The sequence below is a fragment of the Miscanthus floridulus genome, chromosome 11 (genome assembly GCF_019320115.1).
Source record: "Miscanthus floridulus cultivar M001 chromosome 11, ASM1932011v1, whole genome shotgun sequence".
NCBI lineage: Eukaryota > Viridiplantae > Streptophyta > Magnoliopsida > Poales > Poaceae > Miscanthus > Miscanthus floridulus.
Genome location: NC_089590.1, coordinates 15676577 through 15698170, shown reverse-complemented (window position 1 = coordinate 15698170; position 21594 = coordinate 15676577). Strand labels below are relative to the sequence as shown.

The 21594-nt window shown below is 46.4% G+C and overlaps 1 protein-coding gene across 1 annotated transcript; it reads left to right on the top strand.

Moving 5' to 3' along the window:
- The first annotated feature begins 2788 nt into the window (after positions 1-2788).
- LOC136494553 (E3 ubiquitin-protein ligase UPL3-like) lies at positions 2789-19541 on the top strand. Its single transcript, XM_066490704.1, is given in 19 exon segments — positions 2789-3903; positions 4993-5103; positions 5295-5411; positions 5496-5663; positions 5957-6118; positions 12870-13109; positions 13232-13353; positions 13473-14405; positions 14407-14875; positions 15628-15729; positions 15823-17343; positions 17468-17695; positions 17774-17833; positions 17835-17879; positions 17988-18068; positions 18393-18461; positions 18541-18669; positions 18754-18873; positions 19242-19541. Coding segments are annotated over 19 exon segments (5589 nt in total). The 5' UTR covers positions 2789-3057; the 3' UTR covers positions 19308-19541.
- The last annotated feature ends 2053 nt before the right edge of the window (positions 19542-21594 follow it).

The window sequence follows — 21594 nt, the reverse complement described above, 5'->3', positions numbered from 1 at the left end:
TGCTCTAGAGATGCTAAGGAATATTCCTTTCGGTGGGCCCATGGATTCATGTGCTCTCCATCCTCCACCCTCGGATCAAACCACCTTATTTTGCATGGTTGAGATCTTCTAATATTGTACTTCTTTGCATGTAGGTTGGTGGAAGGTGGTGGAGAGATGGGGGAGGTTGGATGACCACCTAGGGGGTCGACCAACCTCCCTGCCATCATCGTCGGATTGCATCATTGACTGGTGGTGACCAAACGCTCATTAGCGCCGGAGTGTGCCACTGACCAATGTTGACCAAATGCTCATCACCACCTGTTCATGCTGTAAACCGGCAATGGTTATAGGATCATCAATGTCGAATAAAACTTTGAACCAACGATGATCATGGCATCGTCACAAACTAGATGAAATGCAAAACCGGTGGTCATAACATATTATCGCTGTCGATTCTAAATTGGAGATGATGAGTTGATGACCATGGCCATCATCGTCGATATATCATCGCTGAGGCCAAAACCAACAGTGATGAGCGGTTTCGACCCATCAATGATGATGTTTCTGTAGTATTGGATTGTCCGGGATGTAGTCTATACTTGTTCTGGTGTGGATAAATGCCCCACCACCAAATCGTTTTGTATGGGTCCGTTCGGCTACAGCTCGTGGCCCTATTGCTACAGTGCTCTATGAGAGAAGAAAAAGTGGTTGCGACAGTTGACCACATGCTGTATGTTTTGACAATCTACTATCCATATGTCCTAACCTTGTGATGTAAAAGAGGGCATGCTAGCGTCCGACCAGGGTGGCACCCAACATTGCGCTGACTAGATTTTCGCCTTCCACACCCGCGCCAGCCCACTTCCGTGTATCCACGCCTGGCCTAATTACGCAAGTCCGACCAAATTGGTGAGCAGTCTTTCTGCATTCATGGTGCCTGGAAAAGTGAGCCAAACATTTCTATAAGTTTTAAAAAGCTGTAGTTGCTAAACTAAGGATCAAAATTAAATTTTGATTTCATCATTATGTTTGTTGCAATAAATCCTTCAAAACAAGATCACACATAAATATATTTAGATAAAATTTTATCAACAAAATTTATCTTATGAAGATAGAACATTTTTATTTTACTGAGAAGAGGCGGTGTTTTAGGTCTTAAGAAAATATGTCATGTCGTCATAAAACAAATGTAATGATTCATATTTAGGATACAAGCATTATAGGAAATGATATTATAATATCAATAACAATAGAGAAAAGATGAATTACAAGATCTATAACATATGTAGAGATAGATAAATAACATAACATAAATAGAAGTAAAAAAATAATAAAAGATAGAATAAATCATAAGGAAAACAAAAGGAATAAAAATAAAAGACAACGTAATAGTAGAAGATTAGAAGAACATCACATGAATACTAATGAAATACATAAAATACGTTATAGAACATCATATGTATACTAAATGAATATTACAAATACATCATAAAACATTATATATGTACTATATACGCAAAAAATATCAAACATCACATATATACTATGTAAACATCACATATCACATGAAATTTAGAAAATAACAAAAGTAAAAAATAAATTATTAAACTAATGAATTAAATTAAAATAACAAAGAATAAAATCAAAAATTAAAAAGATAAATAACAAAAGCTAAATATATAAAAAAATGAATAACTTAAATAAGGAAGAGAAAAATAAAGTTAAAAAAAATCCACATACATACTACACAACAATGATATGTATCTTAGGTAACATATAAAATGGTAAAACTAAAAAAACATAAAACATGAAAATAATTAAATAAAAATTAGGGTAAATTAAAAATAGAAAATGAAAAACAAATTGAAAAAGTATACATAAATAGAGAAGAAAGTAAATAGAAGAAAAGAAAAAATAAATACGAAAGAAAAGAGTAAGGAAAAAGAAAATAAAAGAATAAGAAAAATAAAAAGAAAAAGAAAAGTAAAAATAGGAAAAATGTACTCATGTGGCGTTTCATGTGGGAGCATGTGTTTCGTCCGTGTCACTCCTCATCGTGTGTTGCTACTCCTCGGGTGGAGAAAAAAATCGTGGGGGGAGAAATCCATCGTGAGCTCAGTGGTTGTTTGGTTGTCTCTTCTAAATTTTAGTCGCTTTTTCATTAGATATTTGGATATATGCATAGAGTATTAAATATAGATTAATTATGAAACTAATTGCATAATTTGTGACTAATTTATGAGACGAATCTTTTAAGCCCAATTAATTCATGATTTGACAATGTTTTGCTACAGTAAACCTGTGCTGATGACAAATTAATTAGGCTTAAAAAATTCATCTCGTGGAGTACTGACGGATTATGTAATTTATTTTTTTTATTAGTATCCGAACACCCGATACAATATCTTTTTGACACACTTTCTAAATTTTAGTAGTTGGATCTAAACATCCCATAAAAACGGATACGGATTAAACAAACTAGCAATAAAAGCCTCCTTCGACGGCTGGTCGGCACTGGATGCCGACCGGTCGGACACGAAGATTGGCATGTGTAAAGTCTGCCGGCGACAAAACTCTGCACCGAAATAACCTAAGTTAGGAAAGGGATCAATCTTTTTTTCTTTTTTTTTTATAAGGAAAAGGAGGAGCCCAATCTAACTATGCACTAGACAGCCCTCGCTGTGGCCCGACGGGCCTCGCCCCTAGGCCCTCCCTATACCAAACCAAAACATCAATCAACTATATGCAAAAGCCGTGGGTTTAGCGAAGCCCAGCAACACCCTCGCGCGGTGTCGAGCAGCAAAGTGCACGTACCGCATGAAAGCCGCCCCCAAATCACGAGCTCCTCCCTCAACCTCCTGCCTCTTCCTGCATCACCACCGCGCAGGCGCAGCCATCCCCATCCTTCCCTCAAATTCCCAACCTCACCCAGGCCAGATCTCTCTCGCCCCCCCGCCAACCCCCCCCCGATCGCTAGCACCACCGATGCTCCCGCCTCCTTCGCCTATCCCTTCATAGCCGCGTCACCGCCGCCGCCGCCGCGAGGCGGCCGCTTCCTTTCTCCGCTCCCTTTGTATGGAAACGCGCAGCCGCAAGCGGGCGGAGGCCTCTTCTTCTTCCGCGACCTCCTCCTCCCGCTCCTCCAAGCGCTCGCGGCCCAACCCTAACCCTCCCGCCGCCTCCTCCCCCGCCCCCAACCCCGTGCCGTTGCCACCACGCACCCGCCGCTCGGCCGCTGTCGACCCCCTCCCCGCTATGGACTCCTCGGGCGACAACAACTCCAATCCCAACCCGCCGCCGCGGCGCCGCGGCCGCACCTCCAACGCAGATAAGGGTAAGGAGCAGCAGCAGCCGGAGCCCTCTCACAGCTCCCGAGTGCGCGAGGCCGAGCGCCTGCTGGGCCTAGGTTTCGAGGGAATTGAGGATGACGACGATGCGGGGTTCGGGGCTGGGGCCATCCCCCACAGCCTGACTTCTGCGAGCACCGCGCTCCAGGGGCTGCTTAGGAAGCTTGGTGCTGGCCTGGACGATATACTGCCGTCGTCAGCACTGTCAGCTGCAGCCGCGTCATCGTCATCAGCATCCGGGCAGCTGAGTGGGAGGTTGAAGAAGATTCTTGCGGGGTTGCGTGCTGATGGAGAGGATGGGCGGCAGGTCGAGGCGTTAACACAACTCTGTGAGATGCTGTCCATTGGCACAGAAGAGTCTCTTGGGGCATTCTCGGTGGACTCATTTGTCCCTGTCCTGGTCGGGCTGCTCAATCACGAGAGCAACCCAGACATCATGCTGCTCGCAGCACGAGCCCTAACTCACCTCTGCGATGTGCTGCCGTCTTCTTGCTCTGCAGTTGTGCATTATGGTGCTGTGCCTTGCTTTTGTGCCCGGCTTCTCACCATTGAATACATGGACTTGGCGGAGCAGGTATGCTCTACATTAACACATTGCTTTCATTATGTTGCTTATTTGTCACTTTGCTGCATCCCTTTCATTGATTTGTGGACATGGTTTTATCGTAAACTTCATATGTTGGTGTGTAAACATTGCCTAGCATTCCATTTGTTCCCTTCATAGTTTGCAATAGTTTGGAATTGCTAATGGTCAGATATTAATGCATGATTTCCTTAATTCCTCATTCTAATTGGACTTCTTGGGTGTTGACGTGGTGCATATTGAAAGCTCTTGTTCAGAAATGGTCCATTTAACACAATTGTGTTAAGTTGATTATTTTGTGCCTGTTTGATGAATTAGATAACAGGATAGATACCCTTCTATGTTCTGACTAGATAATGAAAAGGTTAGGTTGTTTTTCTAAGATATTCCTGTGTCCTGATCTGCAGCTTCCACTCTATGGTAGATGTTATTATTCCTGTACCATGATTCTGGCACCTCTCTATCTTGATTATACGGCATGGTCATTCCTTACCTTTTCTTTCTTGGGGTATAATTAAAAGTGGTGAAATTTGAATTGATATAATCTCTTTGAAAATCTTACTCTATATCATTTTCAATTCCTGTTTGCTGTCAAATTTAGTTGGATTTAGTGCAACCGGTCATCAAGAAGTGTCAGCTACAGAAGTTCAAGTGATTATTTCAGCTTATAACTTTATATGGTCTTAATTCTTCTGTGATACTGATACCTTGACAAGTGTAGAGCTTTAGGGCCAATACGGGCCATGCTCTCTCCCCCTTCATTTTAGCAACTCCATAAAAGAACTGGCAGTATTTTGAGCTGCATCGCTAATGAAGCATGTAAATACGCTTTTGGAAACACTGAATTCATCTTCAAATCACTGCCCTCTTCCCCTACTAACTTTGGCTGCAAGCTCTGCCACTGGTTTTCAATAGAACATTTTTCTGGTTTCTACTGTTGTTTGGATCTCCAGAAATAATGTTTTCTCGTTTGAAATACTATGTGTATAGATAATAGATGCATACATGTACAATCTCTTCGTATTTTTATGCATGCTCTTGATGGTGGCCTAACATAAATGCTATGTTTTTTTTATTTAGTCATTGCAAGCTCTTAAAAAAATATCCCTGGAGCATCCAACTGCCTGCTTGCGGGCTGGTGCACTAATGGCAGTCCTATCATACCTTGACTTTTTCTCCACAGGTGTTCAGGTAATCACTCTGCCTATTCTAGATTTTTGCATCACAAAAAAAAATATGTTTGTTCGCTTGCTTCAGCCCATTTATCTCATAGCCTATTCTTATGCATTACTTGTTTCTATTCTGTGACAGATGAACTGTACTATTTATTCTTGTTATTTTTTTATTACTAACTGCTGTTTTTGTTGATGGAATGTTTTCAGAGAGTTGCATTATCTACAGCTGCTAATATGTGTAGGAAACTTCCTTCTGATGCATCAGATTTTGTAATGGAAGCGGTTCCACTTCTTACTAATCTACTGAACTACCATGATTCAAAAGTACAATTGCCATTCCAAATGCTGATTTCCTTCATGATGCCATCTATGTTTCAGATGCTGATGTTATGTTTTTCCCTATTCCAGGTTCTGGAGCATGCTTCTGTCTGCCTTACCCGTATTGTGGAAGCTTTTTCACCATTTCCAGAAAAATTGGATGAGTTGTGCAATCATGGATTGGTTGCACAAGCTGCTAGCTTAGTATCTGTTAGCAACTTAGCAGGACAGGCATCCTTGAGTACATCGACATATACGGTACACTTCGTTTTTCTTCTTCTTTTTGTTACAATTATTTATTAGCTGACATGGGGGGAGGCAATAAAAAGAGATTTAAAGGGTTCGGATATACCTAGAGATCTTTGTTTGGATAGGAGTGCTTGGAAAGCAGCTATTGACGTGCCTGAACCATGACTAGGGGCTCATGTTGGGTTTCAACTCTAGCCTACCCCAACTTGCTTGGGACTAAAAGGCTTTGTTGTTGTTGTTGTTGTTTGTTGTTACAATTATTTATTTTAGATTTGTGAAATTTATTCCATGCTTTCTTACAGGGTGTGATTCGTCTGCTCTCAATATGCGCAAGTGGATCACCTCTGGCAGCTAAAACACTTCTCCTTCTTGGAATTAGTGGCACACTTAAAGATATCCTTTCAGGCTCTGGGTTGGTTGCTGGCACAACTGTGTCCCCTGCTTTAACAAGACCAGCCGATCAGGTGATTTTGTCTTTTCATAGGCACACTTTAATGCTCCTTGGGTATCATGTGTGCTTGATATCTACATTTGTTGTTCATCTTAACAAGCTAAGTGTAAATTAATGAAGCTATTTGAGTGGTACATTTTTGTATTTCAGAGTTCAACATACCCTATGCTTCAGATAGCACTTTAACCATTGATTCCAAGCCCAGGATATCATCTCTATTAAGGCCCCCTTTGGCATGGCTCTGGCTCCGGCCTTTTGCGGCTCCTTGCAAGGAGCCCTGCTAAACGGCCATCTAAAAAACGGCTCCTTGCAAGGAGCCTGTAGGAGCCGGAGCCGGAAAAAAGTGCCTTCTCTCGGCTCCTCACAAATTTGATATAAATTATTGCAGTTCCACTGGAGCCATTTTTGCCAAACGTTTTCCAAAACGGCTTCAACTGGCCCTAATTATAAAGCCACACAATTAATCGCACAGTTCCCAACCTTACATGTCCCTCAATACAGCCATCTCTGCCCCCACTCTGTACTCCACACATGCCTGAAAATCTTCCATGTTCTCTCTTCTACCACTTCGTGGTGCAGTGAGGGGGCTTACTTGTAGGAGTGCCTAATGCGTGCCATATAGCATCTTTACGCACAATGACACAGGAGCAAGTGTCATCGCAGAAAACAATAATATTTGTATATTTTAAAACACTGTTTTTGATGAATTTGATGAAATGAAACCGAATAAGTTCCATAACACGTGTTTCTAATAATGCAATTTGTTTTTTAATCACAACCAAATATTATACTTTTAGTTTGTAGTCAATGTTCCTCTATGGCACGTCATTGTCTTTTCTTCTGATGGATAAGTCTGGCTGATCTGGTCTTTGTGGGGCTGCTGGCTGTTGCTGCCACAAGGACAATATCTTAGCATCTAGGACAACATCTTAGAGGACAACATCTTAGAAGACAGCATATTAGCATCTTAGACTAGCATCTTAGCATCTTAGACTAGCATCTTAGACTAGCATCTTGGCATATGCTTGGCTGGCTAGCAGCCTATAAATATGTATCCCCAACCCCAAAGGTTGGCATGGCATTTGGAAATAAACCAGAAAATTGCCCCAACTCCTAGTGTCATCCTCTCTCGATGAGAGTAAGAATTCTGCTACTACTAAGAGTAAGAATTCAGCGACTAACAACTGGTATCACAGTCGTATTATCCTGTAGCCTGAGCATCTCTTGCTCATCTTCTTTCCCAGCCTCGCAACAGCCCCAGCTAAGAGCAGCAGCAGCTCTGGCCGCTCTTGCTCACTCCTCTCCCTCTGCGCAGACGAGCAGTCTGAAGCAGCCCTCTCCCCACGCAGCAGCCCCCCGGTAGCGCGTCATGTCCGCAGGGCAGTCTCAGTGCTCAGTCGCCTCGAGCACGCGGCGTCGGCAGGAGGCCGAACTTGCCGCGGCAGAGAAACGTGAGCGAGCGGGGCGGCAAGGGCGTCGAGGCTGGCAGCGGCGGAGCTGGCAGCAGCCAGAGCGGAGGCGGAAGCAGCGGCGGCGGATGCAGCGCGTGCGGCGGCAGCAGAGGTCGAGGCCCTACGCGGCAGCATCAGCAGCTCCGTTTCTGCTGACGACAGCGCCGTCGCGTACCTCGAGCTGCTAGGGGAGGGAGGCAGGACGAGCGCGGGCGGCGCAGTGGGCAGTCGCGAACACCCACGAGCACGGTGGCAGCCCAGACAACGGTGGTGGTGCTCCTGGAGGAGGCGCGCACGGCAGGTGGCGCTCCGGGAGGAGGCGCGCACGGCAACGGTGGCGGATGGGTCGATGGAGAGCGCGGCCTTCACAGGTAGCGTGGCTCTCTCTCCCCGGATCGGTACCGTGGTTACCACGGGCTCCAGGCTGTCGTTAGGGACGTCGGCCTCGGCGGTGGGTGGCCTACCCTCACTAAGACCAACTACGTCGAATGGGCTGCGGTGATGAGGGTAAAGCTCCAGGTGCGGCACATGTGGGAGGCAGTCCGGTACGGCGACGTCGACTACGACCTAGATCGACGGGCACTGGATGCCCTCATCGCTGCAGTCCCGCCCGAGATGCAGTTCTCGCTTACCAACAAGCGGACTACCAAGGAGGCTTAGGGACGCCATCGCTGCGGCACGCATCGGCAACGACCACGCCCGCAAGTCCACACTGCAGGCACTTCGCAAGGAGTGGGAGAACCTGGCCTTCAAGCCAGGTGAGGACGTTGATGACTTTGCTCTCCGTCTCAACACTGTTGCAGAAGATGGTGCAGTTCGGCGATGACACCAACGGCGAGGAGAGAGCTGTCGAAAAGCTCTTCCGCTGCGTCCCCGAGAAGTACAAGCAGATGGCTCGCTCGCTCGATCGAGTCCCTACTGGATCTCTCCATGATGTCGATCGAGGAGGCGATAGGTCGCCTCAAGGTCGTCGACAGCGATGAGCCACAGTCTCTCTCGGGGCCCATCATCACCTGGCGGGAAGCTCCTCACTCGGGAGCAGTGGGATGCCTGCCAAGGTGACCGGAAGAAGGGGGAGCCTTCTTCCGCGACTGGCAGCCGCAAGCGTGGCAAGCCGTGCAAGGCGCGCAGAGACGCCCAGGCCGGGGCGCGAGGACGTGCCGAGGGTGATGCCCTGCAGAGGCGCCCAGGGCGGCGCCGCCGGCAAGCACAAGCCGGCACGAGATGACGCCTGCCACAACTGCGGCCAGCTTGGCCATTGGGTCAGGGACTGTCGATAGCCACGACGCGGCCAGGCCCACGTCGCACAGGCGGCGGAGGAGCCGGCTCTGTTCATGGCACATGCAAGCATCGAGCTACCTCCAGCGGCACCGGCCGCAGCGGCTCTCCTCCACCTTGACGAGCCAAAAGCACACGCCCTCCTCGGCGATGGCTCCGGCAATGACAAGACTGACGGGTGGTGCCTCGACACTGGCGCCACCCATCACATGACCGGTCGACGGGAGTTCTTCACCGAGCTTGACCCTAGCGTCCGAGGCTCCGTCAAGTTTGGGGATGCCTTCGGCGTGGAGATCAAGGGCGTCGGCTCCGTCATCTTCACCACCGTGTCTGGTGAGCACAGGCTGCTCACCGGAGTCTACTACATCCCCGCGTTGAGTAACTCCATCATCAGCTTGGGACAGCTGGATGAGAACGGTTCGCGCTTGCTGGTTGAGGATGGAGTCATGAGGATTTGGGATCGCCGTCGCCGCCTTCTCGCCAAGGTATCCAGAAGCGCAAATCGACTCTATGTCCTTAACGTGCAGGTGGCACAACCCCTCTGTCTCGCTGCTCGTTGGGACGACGAGGCGTGGCAGTGGCATGAGCGTTTCAGGCACCTTCACTTCGAGGCCCTGAAACGGCTCAGTGCCACGGAGATGGTGCGAGGCCTGCCGTGCCTCGACCATGTGGAGCAGCTCTGCAACGTCTGCGTGTTGACGAAGCCGAGGCGACTCCCCTTTCCCCAGCGGGCGAGCTTTCGAGCCAAGGAGAGGCTCGAGCTTGTGCACGGGGACTTGTGTGGGCCGGTGACACCGGCCACACCTGGGAGGATGACGTTACTTCCTGCTGCTCGTTGACGACCTCTCCCGCTACATGTGGGTGATGGTCCTCGGCAGCAAGGGAAAGGCTGCGGACGCCATCAGGCGCTCGCAGGCTGCTGCGGAGGCGGAGTGCGGCCGCAAGCTGCGCGTGCTGCGCACCGACAACGGCGGCGAATTCACGGCGGCTGAATTCGCGTTGTACTGCGCTGATGAGGGCATTCAGCGCCACTACTCCGCGCCGTACAGCCCACAGCAGAACGACGTCGTTGAGCGGCGCAACTAGACGGTTGTGGGGATGGCTCGGGCCCTTCTCAAGCAGAGGGGGATGCCAGCTGTCTTCTGGGGAGAGGCGGTGGTGTCGGCCATCTACATCCTCAACCGCTCGCCTACCAAAGGCGCTCTGACGGCAGGACGCCGTACGAGGCTTGGCATGGGCGCAAGCCGGCGGTCTCCCACTTGCGGGTCTTCGGCTGCCTCGTGTTCGCCAAGGAGCTTGGCCACATCAGCAAGCTCGACGACAGGAGCACTCCGGGAGTGTTCATCGGCTACGCGGAGGGCTCGAAGGCCTACCGCATCCTCGACCCGAAGACACAGCGTGTGCGCACGGCGCGCGACGTGTTTCGACGAAGGGCGAGGATGGGCGTGGGACAAGGCGGTGGACAACGGCTCGGCTTCGACGTACGACGACTTCACTGTCGAGTACGTCCACTTCGAGGGAGCTGGGGGAGTAGGCAGCTCTTCTTCGGCGAGCGCGTCTATCCCCAGTCCCCGAGCCTCCACCGACCCCGGTGCCTGTTACTCCGACAGCACCACGCTCTCCAGCCAGGACCTCGGCTGCGATGAGTCCTTCGCCGACTCCACCACAGCCGGCACCGCCACGCACTCCAGCATCGACAGGCACCTCTCCGGGCACGTCTACTCTAACACCAGCTCGTGTCGAGCACAGCCCGGTTGAGCTCGCTATTCCGCTCTCCAACGACGAGGAGCGCATCGACGCGTACCATGACGGCGAGCCGTTGCGGTACCGTACGATGGAGAACCTTCTCGGCGACCAGCCGGTGCCGGGACCGGTGCCTCACGACCTGGAGGCGCAGTTGCACCTTGCGTGTGACGACGGCGAGCCTCGGTCGTTTGCAGAGGCCGAGAGACACGCGGCATGGCGCACCGCGATGCAGTTGGAGATGGATGCAGTCGAGAAGAACCGCACCTGGGAGTTTGCTGACCTTCCTCGTGGTCACCGCGCGATCACCCTTAAGTGGGTGTACAAGCTGAAGAGGGATGAAGCCGGCGCCATCGTCAAGCACAAGGCTCGCTTGGTGGCACGAGGTTTCGTGCAGCAGGAGGGGGTCGACTTCGACGACGCCTTTGCTCCCGTGGCATGGATGGAGTCCGTGCGACTCCTCCTTGCGCTAGCTGCCTAGGAGGGCTGGCGTGTTCATCACATGGACGTCAAGTCGGCGTTCCTTAATGGCGACTTGAAGGAGGAGGTCTACGTGCACCAGCCGCCGGGATTTGCGATCCCCGGCAAGGAGGGCAAGGTGCTCCGCCTGCGCAAGGCCCTCTATGGCTTGCGGCAGGCACTGAGGGTGTGGAATGCCAAGTTGGATTCCACGCTAAAGGGGATGGGCTTCGAGCAAAGCCCGCACGAGGCGGCCATCTACCGACGGGGCAGTGGAGGAAATGCTCTGCTGGTGGGTGTCTACATCGACGACTTGGTGATCACCGGCACCAAGGATGCGGAGGTGGCGGCATTCAAGGAAGAGATGAAGGCCACCTTCTAGATGAGTGACCTGGGGCCTCTCTCCTTCTACCTGGGAATCGAGGTGCACCAGGATGACTCCGGGATCACGCTTCGACAGACCGCCTACGCCAAGCGCGTCGTTGAGCTAGCTGGGCTCACCGACTGCAACCCAGCTCTCACTCCGATGGAGGAGAGGCTGAAGCTGAGCCGCGACAGCACGACGGAGGAGGTGGATGCTACGAAGTACCGGCGTCTTGTGGGGAGCCTTCGCTACCTCGTCCACACACGGCCGGACTTGGCATTCTCCGTCGGCTACGTTAGTCGGTTCATGCAGCGACCGACGACGGAGCACCAGCAGGCTGTCAAGAGGATCATCCGCTACGTTGTGGGGACTCTCGATCACTGGCCTCTACTACCCTAGGTGCCCTAGGGCGGCACACTTCGTCGGGTACAGCGACAGCGACCACGCCGGCGACAGCGACACCAGCAAGAGCACGAGCGGGATCCTCTTCTTCCTCGGCAAGTGCCTCGTTAGCTGGCAGTCGGTCAAGCAGCAGGTGGTGGCCGTGTCCAGCTGCGAGGCCGAGTACATAGCGGCCTCCACCGCTTCGACTCAGGCGCTCTGGCTTGCTCGACTGCTTGGTGATCTCCTCGGCAGAGACACTAGAGCGGTGGAGCTCAGGGTGGACAGTAAGTCCGCTCTGGCCCTGGCAAAGAACCTCGTTTTCCATGAACGCAGCAAGCACATCCGGGTGAAGGTACCACTTCATCCGAGGCTGCTTGGAGGAAGGGAGCATCAAGGCGAGCTACATCAACACCAAGGACCAGCTTGCGGACCTGCTCACCAAGCCCCTTGGGAGGATCAAGTTCCTTGAGCTCTGCTCGAGGACCGGGATGGTTCAACTTTCTCAGAAGACGACGCACAAGACTTAGGGGGAGAATGATGGATAAGTCTGGCTGGTCTGGTCTTTGTGGGGCTGCTGGCTGTTGTTGCCACAAGGACAACATCTTAGCATCTAGGACAGCATCTTAGAGGACAACATATTAGCATCTTAGACTAGCATCTAGGCATATGCTTGGCTGGCTAGCAGCCTATAAATATGTATCCCCAACCCCTCAGGTTGGCATGGAATTTGGAAATAAACCAGAAAATTACCCCAACTCCTAGTGTCATCCTCTCTCGATGAGAGTAAGAATTCTGCTACTATCAAGAGTAAGAATTCAGCGACTAACATCTTCAATGCGAGCATACCCATACTAGTTCCCATGTTGAGCATTTGTGAACTTGATGTTATCCTATGTTCTATTCCTGGTACCAAGAATATATTCTGACATTAGCACAGTTTATATTTTTGATAAATTGTCATCTATGTTAAATTTTAATGGGTATTGTAACTTGTAAAGCTACCGGCTTTCTGGTTGTAGGTATATATTATCACCACATGATCCACTTGCAAATGATGCCATTATGTGTTTTTGGGTATTACGCAGATGAATGAGATTGTGAAGCTTGCAGATGAGTTACTTCCTCCTCTGCCTGTTGGGACCATTTCTTTACCGATGTATTCCGATGTTCACATGAAAGGTTCTTCTGTAAAGAAATCCACTTCTAGTAAGCAGAGTGAACATGGTTCAACAGGAAATGAACTATCAGGTCGGGAGAAGTTATTGCGTGGTCAGCCTGAACTTCTGCAGCAATTTGGTATGGACCTGTTACCTACCATGACACAGGTCAGTCTCTTGTCTTATTACTGTTTTCTTTGATGGTGTTAATGGTAATGCTGATGTGGTATTACGGGACATTGTTGCTATCATGTTGATGCGATTCTTAAGGACTTCAATACCTTGAACAGGTGTATGGCTCTAGCGTAAGTGGACCAATACGCCACAAGTGCTTATCTGTCATTGGGAAATTAATGTACTTTAGCTCAGCCGAGATGATCCAGTCTCTCCTTAGCACGACAAACATTTCCAGGTGCTAACACAAAAACTTGGGATATCTTCCATTAAGTTATCTCATGTTATTAGAAACTGTCTTATCACATGAATTCCAAATATTTTTCAAGCTATTGACTTTTATATTAACCATTGCAGCTTTTTAGCTGGCATTTTAGCTTGGAAAGATCCACAAGTGCTGATCCCTGCTCTTCAGATAGCAGAAGTTTTAATGGAAAAGCTTCCAGAGATATTTGTGAAGATGTTTGTGAGGGAAGGCGTTGTTCATGCTGTTGAGTCACTTATATGCCCAGAGTTCACTGGTCAAGTGACTCCTCAAGTGTCACAGCTGGACAATCATGTGGATTCCATTACATCACAAAATAGGCGCAACCGCCGGCGAAATAATGCTGTGAATACTGAAAACAGCTTGCCTGATGGATCAAAAGGTTCCCATTCTGTGATTGCCAATTCACCACCGAGCACGGCTGAAGTTCCAAATAATAGTCTCCGTGCTTTAGTTAGTAATCATGCAAAGTCATTTAAGGATAAGTATTTCCCTTCAGAGCCTGGCTCTAGTGACATTGCAGTTACTGATGATCTCCTTAAACTGAGGGCACTTTGTGCAAAACTGAATACAACAGCTGACACTATCAAAACAAAAGCTAAAGGAAAATCGAAGGCTGTAGTAGGCAATAGCTTTGATGTGTTATGCAATATTGAGGAGCAATTGGATGGTATAATAGCTGAAATGTTGTCTGAGCTTAGCAAGGGGGATGGCGTTTCGACATTTGAGTTCATCGGAAGTGGAGTTGTTACAGCTTTGCTAACCTATCTGTCATGTGGAACATTTGGGAGGGAAAAGGTGTCTGAAGCAAACATACCAAATTTGCGTCATCAAGCAGTCAGACGCTACAAGGCATTTATATCTCTTGCCCTTCCAAATGATAAAAGTGGGAATAGAACTCCTATGGCATTCGTAGTCCATAAACTGCAAAGTGCCCTCTCTTCGTTGGAACGTTTCCCAGTTGTGCTTAGCCATTCTGGAAGAGCGCCGACTTTGGGAGGATCCCGCCTGACGGCAGGCTTAGCTAGTGTCACAGCCCGTCAAATTGCGTCTTTGTCGAGCGCCTGGTGAAAAGTCACTTAAGGATTATTCATCCAATATTGTTCTTATTGACTCATTAGCAAGTCTGGCAGCTGTTGAAGATTTTCTTTGGCCTAGAGTCCAGCGCACGGAGCCAGTCTCGAAGCCTCCAGTCTCATCTGCAAATAATTCTGAATCCGGAGCAGCAAGTTCCACTGCGCCTTCAATTCCGCCAGGAATTCAATCTGGCCGTCGAGCATCATTAAGATCACAGTCATCAGCTACCACTAGTGGTGCAATTAAGAAGGATTATCAGGAGGGAAGCATAAACACATCAAAGGGAAAAGGAAAAACTGTTCTTAAATTGAGTTTGGATGAATCTAAAGGCCCACATACTAGGAATGCTGCACGAAGAAAAGCTGCTTCAGAGAAAGATGTTGAACTGAAACCATCACATGGTCACAACACTTCAGAGGTTAGATACTCATGCATTCAATCTTATTTGCTATTTGCATAATATATCAATTGGGCCCTCCTAAGTGACCTCTGTTGCTAAGTTTGGCTTCAATTTCTCAATTTCTCTGACTCTGGGACAGCTTGATTGCAAATGTTTTTTAACAGTGCCTTTTGTTGTTTACTCAGCTAACAAATGATTTTTGTAGTAATGACATAACAGTAATGCAGCTAATTTGTTTTTCCTTAGTGTTCATAGTGTATTTAGTTTGATCCAAGTATGTAAGCAGAGGATTTCAAAGGGATATGCTGCAGAGACAAACGATGTACAGATTATATAACTATATAAGTATAATATCATAAATGTATAGCAATGAAAATGTACTGAGCTGTGGCATTTCTGTGTACATTGCATTTAGTGTTATTATAGCTGAATAAGATATAAAAACTGAAGCAACAAAGACCAAAGTAGAAATATGCCTGTTTCACTATAATTTAAAGTGATGTTATGTAATGACCTGACTACACTTTTGTATCTTAGATAGTATACTGAACTATATGATGGATACCCACAAATATGAAATATGAGTTTATTTCTTTAAATAACTGATTTTTTGTATTTCATTTTTAAATATCTAAGTGAATTTTTCAGGGAAAACAACTTTATGAACTATTATTTGGACTAGCGCATGCATGCTCCTTTATCTGAATTTTAGAAACTAAACAGATCGAAGGGCCTTCAACATATATTTATATTAAGTATTATACCTGCAGGATGAAGATCTTGATGCTTCTCCAGTTGAGATTGGTGATGCTTTAATGCTTGATGACGACGACGAGGATGTCTCCGAGGATGAAGATGATGATCATGAGGCAGTAATATTTTTTTTTCCATTTTGCTTATTACTACAAAGGTTTGTATTGAGTGGACATGATTTGGAACTCAGTGGATTTTGTTAAAATGTTCAGGTTCTCCGAGGGTCTCTTCCTTCCTGTGTTCCTGAGAGAGTGCATGATGTGAAATTAGGAGCTGCTGATGATAACCAGGCACAGCCCTCATCTGGTTCCAGTACAAAAAATACTTCTGGCAGGGGATTGGATGCTGCTGAATTTAGAAGTCCAAGCACATTTGGTTCACGGGGTGCAATGTCATTTGCTGCAGCTGCAATGGCTGGATTAACTTCAGTAGGTAGTCGTGGTATTAGAGGTAGCCGAGATCGGAATGGCCTTCCATTGGGTGCTCGTACAACCGAGCGTCACAACAAATTGATATTTACAGCTGGTGGGAAGCAGCTTAACAAACATTTGACTGTATATCAAGCTGTTCAAAGGCAAGTAGTTCATGATGAGGATGATGAAGATCGGTTAGGTGGATCTGATTTACCCGATGATGGTAACCACTTCTGGGGTGATGTATTCACTATAACATATCAGAAGGCTGATAACACAGCGGAGAAGGGGTCTGTTGGAGGTTCAGCTTCAGTGCCAAAACCTTCTAAATCAGATTCTAGCAAAACTTTGTCTGAAAAATCGTGCACTTCTCTTCTTGATAGTATTTTGCAAGGAGAGCTTCCCTGCGATTTAGAGAAATCAAACCAAACCTACAATATCTTATCACTATTACGTGTGTTGGAGGGCTTGAATCAGTTATCTCCTCGTCTGAAACTGCAGGCAACCTGTGATGATTTTGCTGAAGGAAAAGTTGCTACGTTGGATGGGCTATACGATGTTGGAGCTAAGGTACCCTCAGAGGAGTTTGTCAACAGTAAGATGACCCCAAAACTTGCTCGGCAAATTCAGGATGTTCTTGCACTGTTTAGTGGCAGTTTGCCATCTTGGTGTTATCAGCTGACGAAAGCTTGTCCTTTCCTGTTTCCTTTTGAAACACGAAGACAATACTTCTATTCCACAGCTTTTGGGTTGTCTCGTGCACTGCATCGTCTTCAACAACCGGGTGATAATACTAACACTGCTTTTGAAAGAGAAGTCAGGGTTGGTAGACTGCAACGCCAGAAAGTCCGTGTTTCTCGTAACCGTATCTTGGATTCTGCGGCTAAAGTTATGGAGATGTTCTCTAATCAGAAGGCTGTCCTAGAAGTTGAATACTTTGGTGAAGTTGGAACTGGACTTGGTCCAACTTTGGAGTTTTATACTCTCTTAAGCCGTGAGCTGCAAAGGGTTGACTTAGGATTATGGAGATCTCATTCTCCAGATGATTCTGGCATGCAAATTGATGAAAATGCTGATGATTTAACAGATGAAAAGCGTGAATCAGAATCACTTGTTGAGAGCAGGAACATAGTACAAGCACCTCTTGGTTTATTTCCTCAGCCTTGGCCACCTAGTGCTGCTGCATCAGAAGGTAGCAAATTCTTCAAAGTTGTCGAGTATTTCCGCTTAGTTGGTCGAACGATGGCAAAAGCATTGCAAGATGGAAGGCTTCTTGATTTGCCTTTGTCGACAGCATTTTACAAACTTCTGCTTGGACAAGTAAGCATGAGAGCCCTTGAGCCAGATTCATTTTATATTTTCTTTTAAAACTCCTCTTTCTGTTAGAACTTAACTTTCTATATATGCCTTTCCCTTGTTAACTTTACCAAATTTGCTTCAATAGGAACTTGATTTGTATGATATATTATCTTTGGATACTGAGTTTGGAAAGACATTGCAAGAACTGCAAATTCTCGTTGCACGTAAACAATTTCTTGAGTCCTGCTCTAGTGAGAGCCAAAAAATAGAAGAATTATGTTTCCGTGGTGCTCCCATTGAAGATTTATGTTTGGACTTTACTCTTCCGGGCTATCCCGATTATGTTCTCAAGGAAGGTGGAGAGAATGCAGTGGTAAGTGATATGGCGGCCTAGTTTTTTTTTCCCTTCAGTGTTGCTGCAGATTACTCATATTGTTATCCCCTTCTGTAGGTCAACATTTATAACTTAGAAGAGTATATTTCTTTGGTTGTGGATGCTACTGTTAAGACCTGGAATAATGCGGCAAGTAGAGGCATTGAAGGCAGGATTCAATCAGGTATTTTTGATTCATGATCGTTTTCTGTTAATCAATGATCGTAGAACTAACTAGCACATTTATTTATTTTTTCGAAAAAAATATTTCATTGTATATTTGTCACTTCAGGTGTTTGACATATCATCACTCCAAATATTTTCTCCTCAAGAACTTGATTATCTGATTTGTGGTCGCCGTGAACTTTGGGAGGTACTGCTTCTGTGCTGTCATTCTTTATGTTGTACTTCCTCTGTCCCAGAATGATAAGTGTATTTTGTACAGGAAAAGTCAAATTTTACAAACTTTGACCAACAATTATATACAAGTTTAGGACATAAAACTCGCATTAATAGATTTACATTCAGAGTGCCTCTGAGATGACATTAATTGTTTAGCAAATGAAAACATATTGCAAGAGAAATTAATGGTCAAAATCTATTTTGTTTGACTTTTCCCTGATCAAAATACACTTAATATTTCGGGATGAATGGAGTAGTTGTTTTGGCTGATTCTGAACAATTTCACATCATGCAGCCGGAAACACTGCCTGAACATATAAAATTCGACCATGGTTATACCTCTAAGAGTCCTGCAATTGTCAATGTAAGTTTCCCTGCTTCTTAGTATTTCATTTGCATGTTTCATAAGTTTATTTGGATGTTTCTACTGTGCTGTTTTGCAGTTTCTTGAGATCATGGCAGAATTTACTCCTGAGCAGCAACATGCTTTCTGCCAGTTCGTGACTGGTGCTCCTCGGCTTCCACCTGGGGGTTTGGCTGCCCTAAATCCTAAGTTGACTATTGTTAGGAAGGTAAATCTTTGTTAATATTTCTACTTTATGGTTGACATGCCTGCCCACATATTATTGAACTTTTGAATTTTGTTTGAATTCCAGCACTCATCTGTGGCAAATAATACTTCAAATCCAACTGGAGCAACAGAGTCTGCAGATGATGATTTACCTAGTGTCATGACTTGTGCCAACTATCTTAAACTGCCACCATACTCCACCAAGGTATGCTTCTTTCTGCTTTTTGGCGAACTGTGGTTATATCACCTGTGTTGCCTTGGAAATCGAGGATTCAGAAACCCAGTCACCAAAGAATTACTTGACCATAGCCTTTATCGTAACTGGTAACTGGGTTCACACTGGCCAGCACCTTGCTGGTTTGACTGGCTTATAGAAGACCAGCGACTCATAAGTTAGAATCATTATTTCATTAGTTTAAATTCAACATAGCATAACTTTTAAGAACTTTTATTGATTCACGCTGTTTTTTTCATAAAGAAAATATTTACAGTGCTACTCGTGCAAGTGTGCCCGTAGGTTTTTTACCTGTACCATCCTTCTGAATTGTGTGCTGTTGTTGGAACTTCTTGCAGGCTATCATGTTAAAGAAACTGCTTTATGCGATCAACGAAGGCCAAGGGTCATTTGATCTTTCGTGAAGCTCAACACTAACATAGATATTGGTCAACCAAGAAATTTGTGTCATTGTTACCCAGAGTTAGTTTCTACCTCATGTATGACATATAGATTAAAGTCAGCTCTCCAGAGTCCCACCGAAGGTTTGGATCGTGTACCTTTGGGTGTGGATGTCTATATTCTCTCTTTTTCTTTTCGTTGTATATATTCTTGCGGATCTTTATAGTGAATAATAATAAATTGTTTTGCTCTCCTTACTATGCTCCTTGTAATCATCAGTGACAGTGTTCCATCGTGGTTATGGCCTTCTTTGGATGCTCCCCAGCCAAAGCATCAGGCAGCAAAACTTTGGTCGATGGTTTCGCTGCCCACGAATCGGCTGGACAGGGGCCCATAAACTACTCACGGGAGTTACAGGGCTAGCCACATTTGTCATCTAAACACACCCACGGTCAACAGCCAACTTTGGGCCTGACACTATCTAAACGCGACTGTGCTGGATCCTATGACTGTCCTTTCCGAGGCATCTGAGGATGTCAAGTTGTCAACTGTCTAAACGTGACTGTGCTCGCTTTGCTGAAAAGTCAGGCTGAAAAAGTATTATTAACTGATTTGTTGTGAGAGAAATATTATACCATAAGTTCAAGCGAACAGGGCTTGGTGGAGATAAATTGTGAGACTTGCTCAGTACTACCTCTATCCCTGAAAGGATGCAACTATGATATGTATGCCGACTTAAGTACTTTCAAGTTTGATCAAGTTTCTAGTAAATATTATTTACATTTAGGACTTCAAATCAATTTATTATAAAAATACATTTTGTAACTAATCTAATGGTATTTATTTGATATTATATTTATACTTTTTTTATCTATAATTAGTATATACTAAAACATGATAATATTATATAATTTCATTCTTTTGGAGACCGGAGGGAATAGATAAAAATATTGCTTTCCTCTCGCTCGCAAGGCCATCTTCGTTCGCCCGAGATTCCCTTCCACGATGGCTGCATAGCTCTCGTCGGAATAGACGGCCAAGCACCCAATCGTCGGCAGCATAGCTTGTTGGCTACCACTCAATCGAGCTCCTGCAGCATCCAGCCTCTTCCTTTGCGCAAGCGAGGCTGTTATTGCGGGGAGGTCTTGCAGTCGGAGCTCATGGAGTACCGACACGACGACAGGTCCCGTGGCTTCAGGACGAGCATCGGTGGGCGACGAGTGGGGTCGCGTGGCCCTTGCGACGGCTGGTCTCATGGCCCCTCCGACGAGTGCCTCTCTTCCCGGAGACCGGTGAGACCACATCACCGTCGAGCTTCTCCCCAAGCCATGGCAGCCGCGTCGAAGGTTCGAGGCAGCAAGCTCCTCCCTGTGCTCATGGCAGCTAGCAGCAGTGTTTTCGTGCTCGCCAACAGCGTCACGGTTGTAACAGAGAGGGGTGGGAGAATTTTTTTTTATTTTTTTTTATGCTTAGAGACAGCCCATATATATACTGTGGATACCTTTTTGTTACGGATCTGATAGCGAATAATTTACTCTCTATGGACTGCTTTTGTAACACATTGTGGTTGCTACGTGGCTATGGCCTATCCACCGCGGGAGCACAGCACGGGACTGATAACTTTCACTGAAGTCATAGTGTTTGGTTCCAGCATTGGTTACACCATGGAAAGGGACGCAATTACATTTGGGGAGGGCGGGATCGGACCTGAATTGCCTAGTAACCGATTACAGTGTAATGGAATACCAGACTTCTCTCCGCAATGCATCCACACGAGCCAAACGCTATTGAATGCGGTACACAATCACACACTTGACGTCTTCAGCGCTTCAGCCACTACCCCTCCTTCCCCAAGGATGAAGATAGAAATAGATAGGGGCACGAGACACAGCCTTGCCGACCACGACAGCTGAAAGTGGAAAATTCAGACCCCCTTGTCTCGCTTTCAGACCCCTCCTTCCCCAAGGATGATAATTAGGCATAGTACATACCATGTGGTTTGCTTTGTTTTGTTTTGTTTTTTGTTGAAAGAAAAGTTCTTTTTTACTTATATAATAAAGTTTTTAAAATTAAATTTCTGAAGGTATTTTTTGGGTACTTGCAGTGTTTTTTTAAAGAAAATGGTACTTGCACAGTGTGCGCGCACCTAGACGGACCGCAGCAACATACATGGCCTGGATACGGTATGCTTGGATGAGGAGCACTAAATTTCAGAAGTTAGAAGTGAGCAACTTACTCTCAAAAAAAAAAAAAAAGTGAGCAGCTTGAAAAGTTCTAAATTTCTGAAAGTTAGAGGTGAGCAACTTAAAA